The sequence below is a fragment of the Xiphophorus maculatus genome, chromosome 2 (assembly GCF_002775205.1).
Source record: "Xiphophorus maculatus strain JP 163 A chromosome 2, X_maculatus-5.0-male, whole genome shotgun sequence".
NCBI lineage: Eukaryota > Metazoa > Chordata > Actinopteri > Cyprinodontiformes > Poeciliidae > Xiphophorus > Xiphophorus maculatus.
The window spans coordinates 18,857,384-18,881,558 of record NC_036444.1 but is presented as its reverse complement, the minus strand read 5'-3'; the positions used below and the strand labels follow the sequence as shown (position 1 = coordinate 18,881,558).

Here is a 24,175-nt window from a genome sequence, read left to right as displayed (position 1 = left end):
ACCAGCAACTCTTTAACTGTGCTTTGGAAACATTTGCTCTTCATTTCACAAAGGTAAGGGGCCTTGGGATTTAAACTATCTTTCCATAGCTACCTTATATTAAACTCCTGTAAGGATAAATATTAAACAGTTTTCAAAATGTAATTTATTAACTATTATACAACATTTATAAACTAGTACACCATAGCAAACTCAGAAACCTAAGGCAAACACACAAAGCACTGATAAGTTTTTTCAATTGGTGGGCTTCCCACACACTCCTGATGGAACCACCTCAGGCATATGTCACACTGGATCTAGGAAAGAAACCAAAAAAATAAGGCTTTTTTTTAAAGAAAAATATGTCTTTTCATTCACAATATACAATCAATTATTTTAGATTCCCTTATTTTCCAACTGCTGGAGGATCACAAGGGGAAATAACCAAAATACAAACACAAAGGAGTAAGTAGACTAAAGGAGCCTAATTAGAACAAATGAAAATAACTAGAAACAAGAAATAAACATAATTAGAATCAAAAATGAAGAACAGATGTGGAAAACAAGGCAGAATTAAATGGAAACAACTAAGGAACACCAAAAGAATCTGAAGAGGATACCGGTGGAACAGCAGCCTTGGAGGACACCGGCGGCGGAGCAGAAACCTAGGAGGATGCTGGCAACAGAGTAGAAACCTTGGCGGCGCAAGTACCTTGGTGGACGCTGGAGGCAGAGCGGGAACCTTGGGGATGTGTCCCATCCTGGCTGACGTCCTGAGCCTTGTCGCAGGTCCTGTTGACCTCCCAGCCGACCTCCTGAGCCTGGCTGGGAGGTCGATGGGACTTACGACACTGGCAGCAGAGCAAGTACCTGCCAGCGGCAGAGCAGGAACCTGGAGACTAACGGGACTCGCTAGGAAGCCCTGGAGGCAGACCGCGAGGACGACGGGACTCACCACGAAGCCATGGAGGTCAGCCCAGAGACCAACGAGACTGGCTATGAAGCTATGGAGGCAGGCCGGGAGACCAACAGGACTCGCCACGAAGCCCTGGACATCAGCCAGGAGACCAACAAGACTCGCTATGAAGCCCTGGAGGCAGACCGGGAGACCGAAAGGACTCACCACGAAGCCCTGGAGATTGGACAGGAGACCAACAGGACTCGCTACGAAGCCCTGCCTCTTCTGCCAACAACTTTCAAGTGTCAAGCTCCCCTGACAGTGTGTCAGTTTAAAAATATTAGGAACTGTCTCTGGCATTTTAAATTAAATTGAGGTAAAATTTACAGTAAGGTAGGTCTGAGTAAGAACTTAACAAATTGACCTTGTGTAAGATTTAAAGTATGTACATAAAATGATCTACATTTTACTTTAATGTAGTGGTTAAAACAAATGCACACATGACCTATTCAGTTTTGAATTTATTTCAAATGCAATATATCCAGTTTAAGTCCAGACTCAATATTGTAAAACTGAACCTAGTCCACAGAAACCAATAATAACTTAATTCATTAATAAAGTTAGCAATTTGTGACAAAGTTGCCATCCAACATCACTTAATTTAAGTACCGGTAGTAGAAAGGTTTCTGCATAGATGGAACTAAAATGATATTTAAAAATGTTCAAACTGTTACTTTGATTTTGTTTTTCAATTAAACTTCAAGTTTCCAAAAGCGTAGCACACTGTGTAGGTGTCCTTCTGCTAGGATGCAATGGTGTATATTTATTGAATATTAAGCATTAATTTGGACTCATCGTTTAAATTCTGTGCATGGTTACCATTTTGAAAGTAATGAAAACAACTTTTATTTAATTGTATTTTATCTACTATATGGTTAAGTCCAAACTTATTGGGCAGATTTCGAATTGAAATTATTTTCCTTCAACCAGGAAAACCGTTTCATACAGGAACTGAGACAGGCATTTCTTAAACATTTGGAGGCAAAAAGAGTTTTCATTTGGATTTTATTTTTTAAAAATGGCACTGGAAAAAAAATTATATCCTTCTCAATGATTGAAAAAATCTTTTTTGGCATTGCTGCCATCAAAACATTATTATTAGCTGAGCATCTCCTTCCATGTTTCCACTGATATTTTGATTACATCTCTCTACTGTCTGTGAAGATGGAAGGCCTCGTTTCCATCACCCTAATTTTTAGCTCCCTCCCCAGATTTCAGTCAGGACTCTGGCTGGGCCACTTTGAACCATGAATACAACTTTTAGTCAGAAATATGGTAAAATAAAAAGATTATCTGATACACAATTCTCCCACAGGCATAAAAATTGTTGTACTTAGCTGTATTTCAAGTAAACTTAAAAAAGTTCTATATTTTAACTTAAAGGCACAGTTAGAAGAGTAACCTCTTTATTTACATACACAACTTCCTGTAGATGCAAAGATAAAAAAAGGTTTTTTTTTTTTTTTTTTTTTATAAAATTATGAGAAGTTTCCTATAAACATCAGTAACACTCATCAGCTTCTCGCTTTGTGTCAGCAAGGATTTTTCCTAAAAAAAAGTCCATTGAATGAAGCTGTAACTAACAATGGTTGGGCAGTCATAGTTCATTCTTACTGGATCCTGTCTTGTTACCTTCTCGCCTGCATGTACATGCGGCTGTGTGATCGTCCGGCTGAGTCACCAGCTCCATGTCGGCTTGTTGCGTCGGCCGCCCTGCCTGGCGCTCGGCGTACGTCAGCAGCACTCTGTGGTAGTAGCAATACAGCCGGCTGGGCTGCAGCAGATCTCTGGCTGCTGCCTGTCCCGCTCGGGCGATCTCAGCCGCCTCGGCATCGTTCTCTTTGGCCCACTTGATTTTCTCTAAAAGGTCTGACAGGTTTCTCTGCACAGAAACGTAGTGAGCACCTGCCTTTAGATGTCCGTAGAAGTGTTCGTAGTACTGCGAGTTCTGTTTCAGAACCAAGCTATTTCCCAGCATCAGGTAAGGAAACCGATACGCTGCAACGGTTCCGTCCACATTTACCTGGTATTTGTACTGAAAGAGGAGGTACAAAGTTTCACTACATGCAACACAGTCCCAAATCTGCTTTTTAATTTTAAACTTAAAGAAGAAAAACCAACTTAGATTTTTATCTGTTAACCAAAAGTTGGATTAACTAATGTGTACTTCTACATTTTCTCACCTTGAAGAAGTCAAAGAATCCCACAAGTGGTGCTTTGCCCACCTGTTTTTCCCTGTCTCTAAAGAAGAACCACCCTGTGATGCCGGCGTCCAGCAGCTCCGGGGATTTCTTGGACAGAGACACGAGCTGGAGGCGCTCTTCCCGACTGTCCCGTCCACGGAAAAAACCCTGAGCAGTTTTATTAACCCACGGGGGACCTGGCAGGAAAACCGGGCATTATTACAAAAAACGAAACAAAAATCCGCAAAAAGTACACTATATACACCCCCATTATCATCTTTGCATAAACTTTTACAAAGAAATTAGAAAAACTCCCATCCTCCTTCCATTGCTACACTTTCCTAATTTTATGAAGAGAAATTGAGAAAAACGCTCTTCTTCTGTGATTTGGGTCGATTTTAAAGTTCTGACGGGCTTTTCTTAATTCTGTAATTAGTAAAAGAAGAAACATTTAAGGCATGGATAAGAAAATAAGACAAAGACCAAAAAGAAAATGGTGCACATGAAGTGTGAATTTCTGCAGCTCAAAGTCCCCAATAATGACCAATATTAACTTAGATAAATTTAAATAGGGTTGGTTGAAGACTCAGTGAATCATTTTAAAATATACCTTTTTTAAAGTTAAGTGGGAGGATGACATTTTTATTTTGTGAAAGATCCTGTGTTGTTTCATACCAAAGGAAGCACAAAGTTTTCAGTTCTTTTTGCATTTGCAACTATTTGACAAGTTCTTATGTCTGCTGCTCGTTTACTTCCCTTGTTGAGCCTCCCCCCAAAAATATTTTTACAAGTTGAAGTTCACACTTCAGGAAATGGCTGTTTACTAGGTGATAGTTGACATTGTTGCTTGCATGCTGATGCCCCCTGGTGGTCATCAATGACATCAGCAGAACCCTAAATTTCATATATTGGCAAATGATTTAGAAACATTGTGCGACAACTTCAGACAACAGCTGAAAGAGCTTAATTTAAACCTATGAAATATCATTCACTTCCAACTCCTACCATGTTACAGATCCATTGAGGCACAATGTGAATGAGTGAAAGTAACGATTCACACCAAAATGCTTTGCCTTTTGCTATGACTGTTAAGTCTAACAATGGCTTTCTTGCTACATTTTTATCTGTGGATGCATAACTAATATCTGTCCTATCGGCAAAGTCTACTAGAGCGGTAATCTCCCTAGCTCCTCCAGAGTTAAGACAAAGTAAAATGAGCGCTTTCTCTAAACAAGTCATCACAAATGTCGAGCCATCAACTGTGTTCCCATATGGTGCTCCAGCTACCTGTGTTGCCTTGGACAGACAGTAGGTCATTAGTGACTCCTCTCATTGCCTCCAGGGTGGAGTGCGTCACCTCATAGGTGGGGAGGACGATATCGCGCGTATCCGTAGAGCCACACCAGGAGAGGATCGGAAGAGCTCCCTCCGTCCTCGTCTCCAAAGGCCAGTCGCCCACATTGATGAAAAACTCCACATCGGGCACTCTCACCTTAAGTAACAAAATATATTAGATGGCAACTCAATATTCTGATAATTAGGCCTTAAAAGCCAATCAATCCGCACAATTATACCTTTCTTGTCAGCGACAGCAACATTTCGTCAGAGAACATCTTGAAGTCTGTGTATTTTCCCAGCGTGCGCCGGTACACCTTGTTGTCAATGATGGCGTAATGAACGAGCCCTCCTCTGTTAGAAAATTTGAGTGGCACTTCCTGTCTAAGATGCTGCAAGTCGATGGTAGGAAAGGACTTGAAGTCGGCCAGAATCTGGGGCTCATTCGCAGGACACTGCAGGACGCTCTGCCAGACAGAGGCGTCAGATTCGGGGCAGACACAGTATTCATGATAGACTGGGCCTGGGCATCAACAAGAAATGAGACAAAAGTTACATTCAAGTGAAAAGAAAAAATTAATATCAACTAGATATGAACAGAAATTCAATCCAGATCATGGTAAAATGCAAACTTTTCTTAACAAAAGTTAAGAAAAGTTAACTTTTGTTAACTGAGTGGGACTTCAGTACGTTTTTTAATATGTCTAAGAGTTGACCATTCGTTTCCGGCATATATTTCTATCGAGGTTTGACTTCACTGACAAGCCAGAGTGTAAGCAAAGATAGCATTCTCTTCAGCAAATTTTTCGGAATCAAAATGGGGAGAAAATTCAAGCATTAAGGTCAATATCTCAGTGCCAAAAGGCGTCACTGGAAGCTCTTCAACTTTACAAGTTACTGTAAGGTGCTACACAGAAACTTCATGAATATTGACGCATGGATTTTAGGAAACTGTAAAATTTGTTGCAAAAGCTTAAAATTTCTGCATGACGTGTTCTTTGTTTAGCCAAGTTTAGACATTGACATTTGTATAGATTCAACACCATACCAGATGTTATTAGTAAAGGGCTCTAAAGTTATCGCCTCTGATGGTTTAGAGGTGTGATAGTGTTTATCTGAGGGAGTGCTTGATGTCTGTGAAAACACTTTGACAGTAAGGTGTCAAATTATTCTGTTTTAGCTGGGTTTTTTTTTTTTTTTTTTGCAGGCTTAAAACATTTAAAGTCAAACAAATTCCAGTATCTGCCAAAGATAACATCCCTGTCCCTCCATTAGATTTGTAACATGGTGTGGTGATTTGGTTATACACGCCATATTTAAATTTACTTTATTTTATTTATTTTTTTACTTTTTTTGTACATTCCTTCCCACTGACCATGACTGTATCCTGTGCATTTTGTTACCTTTATCGATATATATATATATTTTCATTGTTAAAAAAAATGCAAACAGAAAAATCCCTTCAACAAAAAACACTTCAAAATATAACTTCTGGTTTATTTTAAACTAAATAGAACCTGACTGATTAAGATATTCAAAAAAAAAAAAAAAGATTAAAACCTGCTGAAACGCACCCTTGACAATGTATGGCGACTTGGCCACGGCAACATCTAGGTGGAGGACTTCAACCTTCAGACCTTCGACTGCAGATCCGTAAAGGCGATACCTCATCAGAAACGACCCGTCTCCTCTGTCCAGAGGTGGAGGAACGTGGATGCGGATGTACTCCTCCTTGTTGAGAGGACTTATCTTCACTTTAAATGTCCCTTTACCTAAAGAACACAAACAGATTTCATGTTATTTAAACTGGCTTAGTTAGACAACCCAATCCTGATCTTAATTATTCTAAACTGAAGAAGAATCTCTTAAAATGATTTCTGACAGCACTGTGTTTCTTTTGGTCATGTCTGGAAGAATTAAAGTAAGGATGTAAAGTTTAACCAAAATCCTGATATTGGGTGGTAAAGTTAGGGTTCAGCAAGTTTTATCTACTAAGATGTTTTTTTTTATTATCCTTATTTCAGCTCAGAATAAAGGTGTTTTATTGATGAAAATTCTTTTGTCTTTGTTTTATTTCAGAACCTTAGAGTGGCTGTAAGGAACTGAATTTTGATTGAGGGTCATATAGCCCGAATAAGATGCATATTAATAAAACCAGGGTTGTTAGTGAAAACTTTAGAAATGAGGCAGCATTGACACTAAAAATGTTTATATCACTTTTTTTTTTCTTAAAAAAAGAAGAGCCATGCTAAATTGCTAAATACCACAGTGGTTTGCAGAGTTTACATTCAAGTAGTGCATTAATAAAATCGGGTAACCTGGTGGAAATATTTAGTTAAAGGAAGAGATTTTAGCGCACAGAGAGGGAATGTATACATTCTCACAAAAACCAATTAAAGAGATCATACCTGGTAAAGTAGAATATTTTAAATAATTTATTTTTCCCTCGCACTGAACTGGACACTGCGAATCAGATGCTAACTTCAGAGTCAGTCGTCCATAATTTTAGTTCGGTGGGCTAGCATAGTTTAACACAAGCACAGCAAGCAAAGTGGAGGGTATTCGGGATGTTTACCTGGTGATAAAGTCAGGTTTCTTCCTTCAGGGCTAACCGCCTGAATGAAGAAGTATCGGACTGGTAAGACTGCGTCGGGATCCAGCCCTGGACCCCAAACGATACATCTCTCCGGACTGATTCCTTCACTCTCAGAAACCGGCAAGTTTGGGCCGAATAACACAACTAAAATAACACAGTTGCTGATTAAAATCCTCTGCATAGCTGCGACTAAGTCTGCGCTTCCCTTACACGGCATAATTACCCCAATGCCATAAGCGAACATGCAGAAAGTTGCAAAATAAACGCTAAAGTTTGGACGCAAAGTCCTACGGCGACATGTTCGCAGAGAAGCGCAAGCATTACTCGTGATGCGTTCAGGGTTGTCGGATATATAGTCATTAACTCTTTCGTGTAAAACGAAGTGTTTTTTTTTTTATCTGTAGGACCAAAACAACCGGATGTTCTTAAAAAAACAAAAAAGCAGCAAAAGAGTTTCCACTTTATGCATTTAGGAGGACATTTGTAAAAAAAAAACAACAAAAAAAAACACTTGACATTAAATATGACACATTCAAAATAGAGAGTGAAATACAGTAAAATAAGTCATTATAAAAAATACACTATTTTTCAGTGAATTGAGAACAAATAACACGTGTTTCTGACAAATTATGACAAATCTGTCAGTGCAAGTAAAGGAACACAAAAGCAAGACTCCCATGTTAAACGGTATTCTTGAGCTCACGCTATACCAGATTTTCCTGTTCTTAACGACATTAAAAGCCAGAAACTTCAAGTTTGTTTTATTGCACTTCATGCATCTTTATAGTAACTTCAGAATTAAATAACATTAACAAACAGAAGAAAGTTAATTTCTTATGAAATGCAGTTTCGCTTATTTAAAGCATAGTGGCTCAGAGTGAGTTTTATAGAGAACACAGTGATTGTAATGGTAAGCTACAGAACAGGAGTAGGACAAACCAGCTACACAAAACCAATGCACAAGTGAAGTGTAGCAACACTTTATTTTAAATCTCTCTTGGATTAGGTGGTTGTTAAGCATTTAATAAAATTGCATGCTGTTAAGATTTTATTTTATTTTTTTTACCTTTAAAAAAAACAAAACAATAACCATTTGTTGAACATGTCTAGTATGCAAAGATGTTTTCTTTTGTGTGTCCTAGTTTTTCCAGATTTGGCAGACAAGCATTACGGATCATCGGTGCAGGTCCGCAGAGGACAATCAGTACATCTCTGGACGCAGCAGGGATGTGATCCTTGATCATCTCAAGGGTCACATACCCTGAACTGTAGTTCCAGTCTGCAAATACAGATGAAAAGAATAATTAGAGAAACTTGTTTGATCAGCTTTAATCAAGAAATGTACTTATTTATATTTAGCTTAAGCATTGAAATGATGCTACGAAAAATGCAAATGTAAACCAGAAGATCATTTTGGCTTCCGCTAGCTTCTTCTCTTTCAAGCTTAAACACTTCCTCTGTATGTCATTTTTAACCCATCTTGTCATGAAAGATAAAAAATATTTTTGGCAGCGTGAGAGCGGCCAGTGAACACGACTGTTTTTTCTTCTTCTTTATTTATCCTTCCAACCACACATCTCTTCTTCTGAGAAGTCCAAACAACAACCCCACTGAAGAACAAGTGTGTCTCTCTAGCGGACCAAAGCTCAGCGGCTATGTGTTGCCTTTATGTGACGAACTAATACAGACAAAATACAAACTCACAAATCTGATACATTTTAAGCAAAATTTAGTAAAGGGATAAGATAATTATTTTATTTTTGTGATCCAAAGCCTTTTAAAAAAACATAGAACTCTGGAAAAAAATAAAATAAAAAATAACAATAAAACCTTAGTAGACATCTTCTCTTCTAGTGCTTTGGGGAAAAGACTTTTACTGGGTTCCTGGTTCTGTTGAAGATGCAAAGGGATTTTACAGCAAAACTCTAACGAACATTTTGTTTCCTGCAGTCTCACCTTTTGAAGGCTTGTCCAAAGTGTACCAGACTTTAACCTTCTCAGGGTGATTCTTCTGCACATCCTTCAGCTCATCCCACAGTAAAATATCTTTCTCAGTCTGAGATAGACAAAAATAAACACAGGAATGTTCAACATGCAGCCACACTCACAATGTTTGCTAAAACAATAAAAACCAAAAACAAATGACCTGGTTGGCAAATATGAGAGAGCACTTGGTGTTGTCGGAAGGATCTGATGTGATCCGTCGGATCAGCTGCAGCATTGGGGTGATACCTGAGGCAATCAGAGCCAGAAAGTTAGCACCAGATACCCGGCTGATGAGATACAAAGGTTAAAATAAATCTTGTTTTGTAAAAATATCAGCTGATGCACAGCTAAAAATTATTTTACCTACTGTGGAGTTATTTAAGTGTGATAGGTAGACACGTGTTACAATAATTTCAGCCACTTATTTGAATAAAGTGCCTGCATGAATAGGATAAAACTGAAATAGTTCGTAATGAACATACATACCTGTTCCACCAGCGATCATTCCAATATGTTTAAACTTCTGAACAACTGGCTCCGTCTTCTTGTTGGCTCGGATAGAAAACATACCTAATAAGAGGAGACAGAAAACAAGCTTGGAGAGTGGAAATCAAAGAGTTTCATCCTCCTATTGCAACACAGTGCCATCTGCTGGTAAAAACAGTCAATAGGCAGCAGTGTCTTTTACTTCTTTGAGATGCAACAGACTCCATACTTTTGCCTTTGTAGATGAGAAGTCCGTTGGGTCCCCTGAAGTCAATAGAGTCTCCAATGGCCATGTTGTCCAGGTACTGAGACATTTGCCCCCCATCTGGGTAGTTTGGGTGGATCCCTTTGTAGTATATCTGAAGCAAAGGCAGAGTACCATAAATGTATTGCTTATCAAATGCACTTGGTGTACTGCTTATCAGGAAGTGTTAGGACCTCTGGTTAACCTTGTTGCTCTGGAGAACTGGAGAACTGGGTCTTGGGAACAATCATGCACACGTAAAATTACTTGATATTTAAGGAGTTCCCTGTGATTCATTAACCTTTAGAAAACTTACTTAAAAATAAATTTATACGCATAAATAAAAATGTGTTGGCAAATGAGAGCATTTTAAATGTACAAAGCGATTCCTAAATGCCTTGTAAAACAGTGGGTAAGAAATTAATTACATGTAAGTCAGCTTTAGACAAGCTGCTGGTGTATAAGGTAGCATAATATAAATAAGACGTTTGATTTCAATACTATTGTTGGACACTGGGACATTTCCAGTCACATAAAATACACCAACTCTGTTGATTCAAGGTTCCCCACCTTAACCACAAGGTCAACAAATCCCTGGTCTTCATCGCTGGACACCGGAGTGTAAGGCTTGACAACCAGGTTGCCTTGTACCTTGGCCGACAGGTAAACATGCTGACCTGGAGCATAAGACAAATGACAAAATGTGACCAAAAGAAAGATAAATGTTTAGCAAAAATGGGAAAAGATTAAGCTTTTTTTTTTCCTATGCAGCTCATCCGATATTAATCAGGTGTTTGCTTCTTTACAGTTACAAGTATTTAGATGTGTTTAAAATCAAAACATTGCTGTTCAGTGGTTGAAAAAATGATGTGAAACTGGCTCAGATGTTTCTACGTTCTTGCTTCTAAACAAGACACTTTGGGACAGATTTATCAGAGATATTTCATTACCTACTGGCAGTCCAAGGATATGAGACTCAGATGGAAGGCCAAACCGGAATTTCTTTGTGTCATGACTGATTTTCTGCACAAGGACGCAGACAAGAGTGTGAAACAGCCAAACGATACGACTTTAACTAGACTGCTAATAAAAAAAACAAAAAAACTTCAGTTTAAGATTGTGCTCATCTTTAACATTTCTACTGTAGGAGCACTTCTGGTGTAAAAAAAGAGATTTTTCCTTGCATTCATGTAACACACTTATACACCTAAGAGAAGTTACAGTGTATCTTTGTTCAGAGTCTGGTTAAAACAAAACTATTGGCAAAGTATTTTTGAACAGAATCAAAGAATCCTTGTGCCGTATGCATATTTTTTTGTCTTTGTATAAACCATTTACTCGACATTAACGCTAAGCCAACCTTAAACAAGACATGCAGCTTACTTTGAAGTCCCTTAAGTTTACTAAACGTATTTTTATAGACATATTATTCCACATGTATTATTAAACAGAATATAACTGGACTGATCTTAAATTGCGTTTTTCCAGTCATGCTGACTCGATACAGCCAAATTCACCCAATCGCACTCACAAATGCACACCCATTCATACACAGCCACGCAGACAACTTCAGGTTAAGTGCCTTGCTCAGGTGCACATCAGCATGTGATAAGAAGAAGCTGGAATTGAACTTACAATCTTCCAATAGCAAGACGACAACTCTTTGTTGGCGACAAAACTGAGATCAGCAGTGAGAATCCCCGTTGATGTTTTGTCTTGCATTTAAACACTTGAGGTGAACGAAGTTCTAAAATTGGTAATTTATCCAAGAAAAAGCCAATAACTGCTGCTACTAACGTTAGTCTTGTTTTGTAAGCTGTATTGGAATGAATTGAACTGATTTATTTGGCGTAAGCATTTTTTTTTATCCCAGTGTGAGTTGGGAACACATTTAAAGTTATTTTGTTCATCCCACCTGTTTGCTAATGAGTGGTAGTGAGTATTTGATCGTAGGATCCTTTAGGGTTACAGGGCCCTTCCCTTTTCCTTCTGCAGAGTTTCCAAGAAGGAAGAACAGCATTGTTATGACCACTACAGACACCGCCAACACCACCGGGATCGTCTGCAAGATAATACGTTACATTTAATGTGACCACAGTCAACAAAAAGAAAGAAAACTTGCAGCTTTCCACATCACTCATTAGGATTTTGCCATATTAACCTGTATTTAAGTGGGTCATATGCAACATAAAATGCATACAGTAATGTGAGTAAACATAACATTTAATGCACAAAAAAGTTGCTTTATTTAAAAAAAAAAAAAAAAGCTGTATTCTCACCCAGGTTGAGTCCATGGCTTTATGTGTACTAAAGTGAACCAGAATGCCCTCGTCTTTCAACAGTCTGAGATCAGAGTCCACACACAGTTCAGCCAACCATAGCTTCCTCTCCCCTCCCACACAAGCATCCTTGTTAACCTACCACAGCAGCACACACACACAGTCTCTACAATGGGGCGTGGCTTCCTGTCTGGGGAGAAAGGTGACAGGTCCAGAGCACCAATGGAAACACAGATCTGATCATGTCACATGGTGCAGAGGTGGTACTTTGACAGCGAGAAGACCCTTGAAATCACACCACTGACTGCGGGGGAGGAGAGAGACTCAGTATCAACACTGTGATCCACAGAGAGGAAGATAGTGCATTTCTTTTTTTATTCTAAAAGTTAACAAACCTGCTGCCGTGCAACAACCAGGTGACCAATAGCTCTGCATGAGGGGATCTGCTCAGTGGTTGAGCAAGAAAGTTGAACATCAAACATGTTTTTGATTGCAACAACAAACTTGTACACCACCTCTTATTTCTTCATATTTTGAGAAGTTTCAGTTTAGAACAATTTCCAGGCCCAGATGCCGTGTTTTGCAGATTTACGGGATCTGGAAGTCATGTCTTTCAGAAACAGGAATAATATCCAAGAAGGACCAGAGATCATTTACTTCTTTTAAACTTTGCTCTTTGGGTCTCACCTCCTTCGTTCTCAAATATTAGTTTAAGTTTAACTATCTTTCTTGGCATTTTTCAAAGAAAGACATTAAAAGATTCACTTAAATTGTTGGCTGCCAAGTTGTCTGTCACTGACACGACGCTGTTTAATTCCTTTTTAATACCTAAATTATTTGTGTCAATCAGAAGAGTTCAGATTGATGTACGCTAAAATGTTCTTTTACAAAAGGTCCACTATCATACAGAAAATTAAAGCCCAAAGTTAAACTTTTAAATACTGAAAATCTGAAAAACTGTTCATCAGTTTCCTGAAATAGATTAAAAAAAATACTCCTTAAAAGTAAGATGGAAAGAAATAAGAGTTTACATACCGCTATAATGGTGGAATCAACTAATATCCTTTATTGCAATTAATAGAAATGCGACTATGAACATTGTGAAAACTCTATTTCAACAAAAGTTGCATTTCGTTTTTAACAAGTCTTGACACCAGATTATTTTTACACAGGTACATCAACATGTAAACAATGTTTTTTATGCTTCCCCTGAAATACCAAGCAGAGATTGAACAGAAAGTGGTTGATCAATTCAAGTTTCTCCCTTTCTAAATGAAGATGAGTCTCATTGCAGCAACAGGTGTCAATTTCCTGAGGATTCACCCCTGTGCTCTTCGTGATCTGATTTCCTTCCAGCATGAAATCTTTGATCCGCTCTTGGACTCTTGTTTCTCAACACTTAATGGGTGAGAGCTTTGCTTCTGGACTGCTGCTTGAATGAATCTGCAAGACAAAAGTTCCTTTAAGCAAAGAGATGAAGATTTTTTTTTTTAAATTAAGTTACTATTCCCTAAAGAACGTGACACTTCAACACATATTTATCTTAAGAAAAAACAATGATACAGTTATAAATAAGTCTCAAACAACTTATGTACAACTCTTAGTTAATTTGTGAAGAAATGGCACCAAGTCTGTTGAGCAAGGCATGCAGGCACATGGTGAGACTGCTTACAACCAGCACAACCAGTTGTTTTAGATGGTAAAATGAGCAGGAAAAGAAACAGAGCAGGAGGGAAGATGACGCTGTTAGGTTTGTCCTGATCTGAACCTAAAAAATCTTACACCCATCATTGAGGCAAAGAGGAAATAAATTTTACTATAACTTCAGCTGAAAATGAATAAACGTCTATTTTTTATTATATTTTAACACAAAAAATATTTTTGAAAAAATAGAATGCATTTGTTTAGGAAATTCTTCAAAACTAACACTGTAGTTTCTCAGATGTGCCAGTAGAGGGAGCCGTAAAACAAAGTTTTCTTCTTACCTCAGCACCAAAACTTGAGGTCAGATGTTAAAGCTTTAAGTTTAAGTTTTGAGTCATTGCTTTGCCAAGATATGATTATTTCCTAATACAGAGTCACTGAAAAAAACTAAGCTCATCTCTTTCTTTACTACAAACAAATTGCAAATACCCATTTATAACATTTTTAGGTATGCGTAGGCATCTTACATCCACAGAAACGTAGGAAATATAATAAAATATTCTGGAATGCCAGACAGAAAATGTTTGGAAACACACAGACTTTGTAGTTGCAACACGGATGTGCTGTTGCCTGAAGTGGTCACTATTTCTGCCAAGTTATCCTCAGCAAGCACTGCGCTCACTGGTTTCCAGAGAAGCTAGCAAAACAGAATATCATTTGGCTGACAAACAGCACTGCTGTGGGCAGACAAACCAAAATCACATGAAAGCCAAAAAATAAATAAATACATTTTAAAAAAAATAAGAGTGAGAAAGCATTAGAAAGTACCTCCTGCTCCTTGTGCATTATGAATACTAGTAGCTTACACACATTCTAAACCAAAAGCTTCACTGTTACTAAAACATACATTGTAAATGTCTTAGCTGGTTTTTGTCAGAATATCTGCATTAAAAACAATGTCCATAATCTAAGAAATCTCAAAATTTCGAATTGCTTCTATAAGAGACCACATCAACCACACCTGCTACCTACACCTTGTATGAGTCACTGCAAATCTCAGTGGGTGGAGTTCCACTTTCACAAACTGGGAGAAGAAAGACATACAGCTAGGGGAAAAGCAAGACCAAGGTCTCCAAGCCTCTGGGTGTGGTGAGAGTTTACACTGGAGACATTCAGAAAGGAGAGCTGAGAGACAAAGGAAACAAGAAAAACTAAAAAACAACTGAAAGAGGAATGATTGTTTTGGTATAAAGAAGATTTATCAGACAAGAAAAGGAAAAGTCATTTGTGTCCATTAAAACTTATAAGGGTGATAAAAAACACTGCCACACACATTTAATCTAAAAGAATTAGAAGAAATATTTAAATTTTTAAAATTTACAGTTCCTCAAAAGAAAGGTCCAGGGGTCAGGAGTCATACCCCCGATTGCTGTATCAAGAAATGAAGGCCTCTGTACATGGGGCGCCTGCTACACCAGTCAGGTTCCATCTGTTGTTAAATTACAAACTGTAGATTATAAATCGTTCAAAACCTTTCTAATTTTTTATTAAGGATCTCCATTCTAAAATTGCTTCACTTTTGTAAGACATAGTTTCTCTGGAAAATTATATATAAAAATTTGATGCAAAAAAAACCCTCCAGCTGTTTTTTCCCCTGTTCTTTTAACGTTTGTTATTGCCCCTATTTAACTTGCTTTCATGTTGTTTAATGCCATCAAAACTAACACATTCATATTTTAACTTCGTAGCCTAAACAATTGATATGGTATGGTATAAATTGTATTTATGTAGCACATTTCCTGCAACAAGGCAGTTCAAAGTGCTTTACATGAATTAGAAGGAAATACAAACAAAACAATAAAACAAAGGAAAGAGCAAAAAAAAAAGTATAAAACTACATATTGGTTCCCCAGGTTTAATAAGAATAAGTAGTCCGTAATGTATAAACTGCTGGGGGTTTCTCTGGAAATGTAAACTACTTTTTGTTTTGAGAAAAATTTGGGTTTATGAAATTTGTCAACCTTGTGCTCTGTTTTTAATGTACATTTTATACAACATCCCAGCTTCTTTGAAAGTGAGGCTGTACTAAATCATTGAAAATGTTACTATATTGTTAAGACAGTTCAAGGTCTTCCTATATGCCTGTGCTTTTCACATGCACACAGTGTCCCTTTCAAAAATAAAGGAAACCAGAAGCAAGGAGAAGAAAACAAAATGAAGCTTTTATGGATCCATGATTCACTATTCTTGTTTTGATCTTAATGGTTCCATCTGAAACAGGAGCCAAAGCAGCAACCTCTTAAGTATACTTTAAATATACGTATATAGAAATGTAATGAGAATATTTTCCGCTCCCTCGATTAGACCATTACATTTCATTATTATTTTTATTTAGACAACATTTTAGCGGTGTTCTGGTCTTTTTACTGAAGTGTTGAAAAGATGAAGTGTCATGATTTTAATTTTCCTTTCAGAATTTTTTTTTTTGTTTCACATTCTCAATTTGCCTGAAACGTTTCTCCATCTTCTATGTTATGGAAACAGATAACTGACTTTTCCTTATATTTTGATTGCAAACTTTGTTGCTTCCTTTATTTTTTAAAGGGACACCAACGTCAACGTCCCATTGGTCACCTCAGTGTTAAATGCGCAACAGTCACTCTAAATGCCACAAGTTCAGCCTTGTTTAAGAAAGATTGCCTCTGCAGAAATACAGCTGACCAGAGAGCAGCTCCTCAACAGAGGCTATAATATCTTACTAAAGAGCTCTTGATTGAGAAAGACGCCATTAAATATACATGTACTTTCTGTCATGCAGGTAAAGAGTAAAAACAGATCAAACCACATACTGCATTCATGTTGGTGTTATGTACACTTGTGAGGGGAATTGTTTTATGGATATAACCACACCTTCCTTCCTGATGAAGGTCAGTCCTGCGCTGAAGCCCCTGTGAGTGATACGGCTGTCTGAGGTGAAATGAAGCACCATGATGCTGCTGAAGGAGAGGACCGGAGTGGGAATGCTGCCGCCACACAACACAGCTACGAAAAAATCAAAATGAAAACGAAGCAAATAAACTAATGATCACTGCTCTTTTTAATTCTGCATTATTACAAAATCTTTTGTTCCAAAACAAAAAGAGCTCTGCATTTTTGTTTCCAAGTCTTTCCATGTACTGTGCAGTGCAAAAGCTTTAAGCTGTCTCTAATTTCTTTATGCAGTACTTTGCTTCACAAACAGCGGGCCATTTTTAAAGTGGTACACATGCTTTCTTAAGTTTTTATTTTGAAATTCGAGAGTTTAAAGTGATTCATAGGTGAGACTAAATTGGCTTTAAAGCAAATGCTCCTTTGAGAACTCACGAAAAACTTGTGAAATACTTTCAGAAGACCCGAAGAACCATTGATCAAAGTCATTGTTAAAGAGAAACTCTGGCTGCTTGGGAGCAAACTAGAAGGAAATAAAGGGTCACCTTTTGCACAGAATTGAACGTTTGTACTTTGGGTGTCAATGATCGTCTGCCTTGTTTCAAGGAGAACTCTTGAAACAAGGCCGTAGCATTTTTGTATTAGAAAAGAAACCTATTTTTTTCATTGCTCTAGTGTAATATTCTACTTTTCTGAAAAACTTAATTTTTGGGTTTTATCAACTTTATGCTAATAAAACATAAACATACGTTGAACATAAACATTTGAATGAGATCCTACGGTATTCCAGTTTTTTTTTTTTATCTTGTCATCAGATTTATTTTAATCCAATTCTTTAATCTTACCAATCTCTTTGTTTCCTTCAACGTCTCCCAGAACTGTCAGTGAATCAGGCAAACATCTCTCCGACTCCTCCAGGTCAAAATCAGCAAACGTCAGCTGTAATCAAACTTTAGATTACAAGAAAATCTACATGCCTTTAATTTTAAAGGTGTGTTTATTGAGGTTATTATTACCTTAACTAGATGTCCCAGAGGAGCATAGATGACCCAGCGGAGTACACAGTCATTACTGTAGGACTGTGGGTAATTTGGGGTGTGGAGTGAAATCTGATCCTCCACCAGAACAATAGTCCCGCATGCTTATTGGGCAAATATGGTGGGGAAAAAAACACAACAGAGGTTAACTTGTGTTATTAACCTCAAGGGCGGCAATAAAATTAAACACCTTTCCAAGAACAAAGTTTCATAACTAAGTGGATTCATCATCTTCACTGCCTCAAATAAAGTGGTAGATTGTGGTGTTTTTGCTTATTATCACGTCATGGGAAGTCCGCTTACATAATACGTTGCCATAGGAACCGCAGTTAACAGAGGAGGAGGTAAGACTGCACTCCACTTGCGCAACATTGTGCAAACACTTCTCACCCGTCGTTTCATTATATTTTGCTTCTTGTAATCTGTTTTGAAATAGTCTTGAATGGTAGTTATCTAGGATTTCCAAAGGCTTCTTTGGAGTTTGCTTAAATTGTTGTCATTTCTTTTTTCTAATCTAATCTTTAATATCAATAACTATGTAGTTGGTTTCCATCTGACTTTCTCAGCCTCCAGTCACTGTGAGTGAAATTTGCCCCCATCATATTTACAATACTGTCTCAGTTCATTGAAGTTTGTCGTTTCTGAACTGCCTTCTCAAGGTCCCATTTCATTTAAGTGGGAAGTTTGGACTTCAGTCTTTTTTCACTCATTCTGTTGGAGATTTGCAGCTACGTTTGTGATAAATGTCCTGTTGATTATCTATTTTGGGCCAAAATTCAGCTGTCAGGCAAATGGCCTGACATTTAGGCTCCTTAATTCTCAAGGTTAATACGAAGGGACCATGCTGTTTCCATGTGCATTTTAGACCATCATCAAGAATTTTGCATAAGTGCATCAAAAAGCAACAAATTGAGTAATACCACAAGTAAACAGGGGTGCAGTGTGGAGCTCTGTCGCTCACATGCTTTCAAGGAAGGAAGGCAGAAAAAGATGGAAACTTCTTCTAATTTCTGCCTCTACATGCCACAATGTGCCTAATGGTCACATATAGGTGTTTTTGTGCCACTTTTTATGTCTCTTTCTGATAATGTGTACTATCACAACTTCCTTCACTGGCTCCATGTTTGAAACCTTTCTCCGGTCCCATGGCTACAAAATAACCCCAAATAATCAACACCACCACCACAGCGTATTAGGACTTATGCTGTTATGCGACTGTAAGGTTTTCTTGAAACATCGAATTACTGCCAAACATTTCAACTTTAGTCTCATTTTTATAGCGAGTTATACAATAATACTGTTCTGATGATTCTTAGAGTCTGCAGCATGTTTCTCACCTGGAGGAAAGGGTCCCTTGAAGCCACGGTACCTGACTGCAAATCCACGCCCTGCTCTACTGACGTCAGAGGAGAAGAGCAGCATTGCATTCTGGGAATTCTGTAGAAGCACTCGAGATGGTAGTAATTTACCGCAGAATATTGCTGTAAACAAAAACGCAGGGCACAAAATTAAATGGCGTTTCATTCTATGTTGAAATTGTTTCACCTGGGTTTTTTTTTATTATTATTGAGAATAAATGGTTCCTCAAATCAAAACAGAGAAGTAAGTCTAAGGACTACGTCTCTGTAGTTATTGTGTCACATTCAATGTTTAGTTCTTCAATGCTTTCCAGCCCCTCATTGCTACAGATGGCAAAAGTTTTTCATTAAATAACACAGTCGATTATTTCATACCAATTGGTAGACTGAGATTGATTGGGACTCTAGTTCTGTGCTAAACTGGCTCAGATCTCATTTGGCACACACAAACATATACTGTCATTTGGTCAAAAGAATAGGAAAAGAATAGATTTTGAAAATACTGAATGATCTCATCCTAGATGCATTTCTGAGTACCTTGTCAAGAATGAAGCATGTCATAAGATACCTGCCTACCAAGAGGTTCCAGGACCAGAATGGAACAAAATGGGAGCAATTAGGTGTTACGCTCCCCACCTGTTTAACAAATTCCCTGAAAACCTGAGTTGTGCAGAAACTGTTGGTTCCTTTCCGCCTGAGAACATTTTTGCTAGCTGCAGCATTTTAATATTTGTTTCTTTCTATGCAATGCTTTTAAGTGCTTGACATATTGAGCAAAACGTAAAAGGTTGTTGTTATTTTTTATTTAGTCTATAATACAGTAACAGCACTCACCAACAGGCCTGTTCTTTGACCCTGAAACCGTGAGTCGGTCGAACTGACAATACGAGCTGTTTTCCACATCAAAATGATCAAACTCTAGCAAAATGCTGTGACCTGGATGAGCCTCGATGCTCCACAAACACAACCTGCAGAAGGAAACACAAGATATTTCATTTTGGTGTTGACTGATTAATTTATCTTTCCCATTCTTGATATCAGTTTCTGACAACACCAACCCTTCGTCAGTTTACAGTTGTCGCTTCAATGTGACAATGATTAGCGTTTCTTCTGAAAGGTTTCACTCACTGGTTATTGTCGTAGTAGGTGTCAGGGAAAGTGGGGTTCCTGATCACCCCTTCACTATCCGATACTGGGCCATCTGTCACACTACACAGTCCTGATATATACAATCGATAAGATTTGTAGATGTTGTAAAATAAGCATGAATAAAAATTGGAGTGATGAGCGAAAAACTCACCTGAAGTTGATTGTCGTTGCTGCTCAGCTAAAGCAAAACACAAAGACGAAAATGGTATGACAAGAGAAGATTTTATTTGGCAAATATATAATACTTTTGTAAAAATTTTTCTATTGAAAAAACAAAAAGACAATTGTTCCTACATTTATCTTAAGCATTTTTAATGGTTGCTGTCCTGGTGGTGCATCAAGTGAGATCATCAAAGCAAACTTATTTCCATCAAGAGGGCAAAAGTGTTCTATATGAATTAATGTGTTGTTATAACTCTACTATACTCCATCATATCACTACCATCTTGGCCTACCCTCCCTCATCTTCTGCTTGATCCAGGGCAGTAGCAGCTTGACGTCAGTGAAAATTCCTGGAGACCCTTTCTTTGACGGATGCCGGTTGCCTTTTATTCCCCAGCTCCGACCACATCCTTGACCCCAGGAAGTTATTCCCAGCACAATCCAGTGGTCGCTTCCGGCCCCTGCCTGACATACCAGAGGACCGCCAGAGTCTCCCTTGGGGAAACACCAAGGAAGAGAAGGGAAGATATTCAGAATGAGACAACTGATTCAAACTGCTCCAGGGTAACGAGGCATATGATGAAGGTTGAGCAGATGTTCAGATGTTAGAAGCAGAATGAATCACTTCTACCTGGCAGGCGTCTCTGCCTCCTCCCTCAGCTCCAGCACACAGAATCGTCATGGCTGGATCAAGGAACTTTTGTTTCTGTTTTGGAAATGAGCTTTTGATCATCAGTTGGACATATTTACACTTGGCTTGATCCACCAAACCCAGGTGGACTTCTCTCAGGACTGCAGGAATGTGTCCTCCTTCAAAACAGAAGAAGATATTTAGCAGAAAAATAAGCTACAGATGGCTTGTAAATCATTTGTTACACACTAACTTGTACAGAAGCATTCAAACTCCTTGAACTTTTTCACATTTTGTCACATAGCAACCACATATTTTAATGCAATGTGGCGTTTAATTGTAAACTGGAACGAATACAATACGCAACTTCCAATTTGATTAAAAAATAAAACATAAAAATTGGGAAGTCTGTATCTAATAAGCCCCCTTTATTTTGATCAACCTAAATAAAAGCCTGGGCAACAAATTAATCCAACTGACAATTTGTAGAAAGACTTGATAATTGCTTTTCACCGACGCTCTCAATCCAATCCAACTGTATCTCAAAATTTCAAAATTCAAATTATAGATTTGCAAAGCTGATAAAGATATTGTGCCAAAAGACCTGCAGACCTGTGTTTGTGTAAAGCAATGACTCAGAGGAGCTACATGCATGTATGCACAGAAAGCCTTTATAATTTTGTCAGCTAATTTAGACATCATGTATCATTTTCACTCCACTTCACAAATCTTTGTCTATTTTATAAAATCCCTTCTACAACCACAATAAAATAAAATGTCCAGGGATTCCAATATGTTTGCAAAGCACTGTAAGAGAAAAAAAAATACAGACTTTCCCATGTTTTTCCCCATCCAGCAACAACACATTTAGTCGATGGCGAGATTTTAAAATCAGGCAGAGGCAGACATATTGGCCTGACACGAGCTCCTGTTAAACACAGTCACATGTCAGCAACAAACAAAGAGACCACTGGTAATGTTATTTAAAGTATGCGACTCAAAAGAATGAAAACCTGCCCATTGCGATGTGACGATGCAGTTCCACCAGAGCGATGTCATAATTCATTGGACATGCGTGGTTGTAGTTTTCATGGATTAACAGAGACTTGACTGTGAAGACTTGCTCATCTTTATCTTCTACTCGTAGGTCAAACTCTCCCACCAGAACGGTCACACCACTCAGAAAGACTCTAGGCAGAAAAACAACAACTCCCTTTTGTTGAATGCTCAGTGTGTGTCATGTCATTATGGGACTGATCACAGGTACCACTGGATCTTGGTACTTTGATAAGGATGGGAAGCAGTGAGCCGCAGTCAGTATCCAGCTGTCAGTCAGAATGGCCCCTCCACAGAAATGAGAGCCTTTATTCTGTAATGATACCTTAATATAAAGCACACACACACACAACAGATTAAAACATTTGCTACAACATTTTTGTCCAACATAAAATGCTGCTGTGAACATAAATTAAAATGACTTGAAATAAACCAGTTAAAACTGGGATAATCTGGATGTATCTCGATTTTCTATGCAAGTTTAGGGCAAATCACAGACCTATGAAATTGTTTCTGGCATTGCTAAACAACCACTTTATCATGTTGTCTATTAATAATCATTATTACAGCAGCTTAATGGTGCTGCCACTATTTTGGAGGAGCTCAGTGAGTGAGTGGTAGGGGAGGGGTGCTCTTAGGGAGGAAGCTCAGTTTGGAGACTGTTAAACCAAGGAGGAACTGCACGAAAAAAAAGCACCACTCAGCAATGTCCTCCTACTGAATGCATCCACTACAATAATTGTTCACCCAATTGGCTCCTAAATGGATTAAATTAATGAAGACACCATAAACAATCCCACAACAGCTTAAGGAATTTGTCAGTAAAGTTACAAACCAATGCTTTTCTTACTTCCTACTACAGTTAGTTGTGTTACGAGGCAAGCTATAACTGGTACAGAAACAGTACCCATACAGAGATTTGGTTCTGTTTTCTTTCCTTTGCAGTATTACATTTTTTAAAAATATGATACTAATTAGGTTATTTGATTGCGTTTGAGAGATTTTAGAGACAAAAACATTTTGTTACTTATCAAAGAATGACTAAGACACATCTCTGAGGAACATATTTAACTATAAACACCTTCTAAATAGAAAACCTAAGGTTAAACAACTGACCAGCCATGGGTGGGATCCATATGTAGCTTGGGTTCCTCCGACCACCCTCACGAATCGACGCCTTGGGTTCACCGCTGGAGTAGAGCCACATTTTTGATCTACAGAGAAAAAGGAGACATGCAGTTCTTCATTTGCATCTCTCAGTTTGGACTGAATCGTAAAACTCGCCTTTCTGAACAGCATGGATGCCAGCGTTCATCCAAAAACAGACAAACAGCAGAGCAGTGGTGGCCCTCATCACGGACACAGATGTGCAGAATCAGTTTGTGGAGCGTCGTTACTAGGCCGGTAAATGGCGGCGCTGGTTGTGATTGAGCCCAAGCTGCAGAGATGAGACGTTTGACTCCCAATGTTGGTTGTGTTTTGTTAAAAGGAGAACAGGACAGCTGTTGTTAAAAGAGTCAGGAAGAACAAACAGACATGAAAAGAGGATCAAGTTGTTGTTGGTGTGAATCAGTTTCCATCCAATAAAATGTTCCTTATTCTGAGTTTGTCATGGTAGATATATCTAAAGATAATGTGAAACACCTCACACACTGAAGATATTGCTGAAAACATAGTAAATAAAAAAAAATACCAGGACAAAATGTAGTTTTTAAAAATAAAATTACACGACACATTCTCATGAATTATTTGGAAATGTATCAGTTCTTAAATTGTTAAAATACAAGACACCTTCATGTATTTCATTGATTAGGCAGAAACTTTAAAATCCAAGAGAAATCTCTGTCTTTAAGAAGCTCCTGCTCTTTCTGGCACACTTCCTGCAGGAAATCACTGTTTCTCCATTGAGCTTTTAACAACGTCCTTAGGAGCATTGCGCTGAGAAGAAATTCCTATGATGATCTCAGCAGATGCTCAGTTCCACCAGGTGTTCTCTAATTGCTGCTGCCACTAGTTTGGAGGAGCTCAGTGAGGGAGTGGTAGGGGAGGGGTGCTCTTGAGGAGGAAGCTCAGTTTGGAGACTGTTAAACCAAGGAGGAACTGCATGAAAAAAAAAGCGCCACTCTGTGAGAGCAAGTGCTTAGACACAAATGGTTGCCACGGT

The 24,175-nt window shown here is 38.2% G+C and overlaps 3 protein-coding genes across 5 annotated transcripts; all 3 read right to left on the bottom strand.

Moving 5' to 3' along the window:
- Positions 1-1,926: 1,926 nt before the first annotated feature.
- On the bottom strand, positions 1,927-7,702 carry kdelc2 (KDEL motif containing 2). The gene is made up of 6 exons (XM_005796359.2): positions 7,031-7,702; positions 6,030-6,227; positions 4,695-4,978; positions 4,408-4,612; positions 3,121-3,317; positions 1,927-2,972 (listed from the first exon to the last, which is right to left on the bottom strand). The coding sequence occupies exons 1-6, from the start codon at positions 7,293-7,295 to the stop codon at positions 2,535-2,537; spliced, it is 1,587 nt and encodes a 528-aa protein (XP_005796416.2). The 5' UTR covers positions 7,296-7,702; the 3' UTR covers positions 1,927-2,534.
- A 94-nt stretch (positions 7,703-7,796) lies between these two features.
- Positions 7,797-12,175, bottom strand: LOC102216731 (NADH-cytochrome b5 reductase 2-like). The gene is made up of 9 exons (XM_005796241.2): positions 12,047-12,175; positions 11,683-11,829; positions 10,718-10,790; positions 10,338-10,444; positions 9,753-9,882; positions 9,524-9,607; positions 9,198-9,283; positions 9,008-9,107; positions 7,797-8,330 (listed from the first exon to the last, which is right to left on the bottom strand). The coding sequence occupies exons 1-9, from the start codon at positions 12,059-12,061 to the stop codon at positions 8,158-8,160; spliced, it is 915 nt and encodes a 304-aa protein (XP_005796298.2). The 5' UTR covers positions 12,062-12,175; the 3' UTR covers positions 7,797-8,157.
- A 909-nt stretch (positions 12,176-13,084) lies between these two features.
- Positions 13,085-21,878, bottom strand: LOC111611836 (ovochymase-2-like). 3 transcript variants are annotated; one of them, XM_023350206.1, is made up of 10 exons: positions 20,956-21,878; positions 20,618-20,819; positions 20,314-20,340; positions 20,142-20,232; positions 19,848-19,981; positions 18,993-19,136; positions 17,635-17,759; positions 17,464-17,557; positions 16,601-16,732; positions 13,085-15,179 (listed from the first exon to the last, which is right to left on the bottom strand). In XM_023350206.1, exons 1-10 carry the CDS (start codon positions 21,055-21,057, stop codon positions 15,169-15,171), a joined length of 1,062 nt encoding a protein of 353 aa, XP_023205974.1. In that variant the 5' UTR covers positions 21,058-21,878; the 3' UTR covers positions 13,085-15,168. The 3 variants fall into 3 exon arrangements, with proteins under 3 accessions (XP_023205974.1, XP_023205965.1, XP_023205957.1); XM_023350197.1 differs by having other exon boundaries at positions 13,085-13,489; XM_023350189.1 differs by lacking the exon at positions 13,085-15,179 and having other exon boundaries at positions 15,547-16,732.
- Between the last annotated feature and the right edge of the window lie 2,297 nt (positions 21,879-24,175).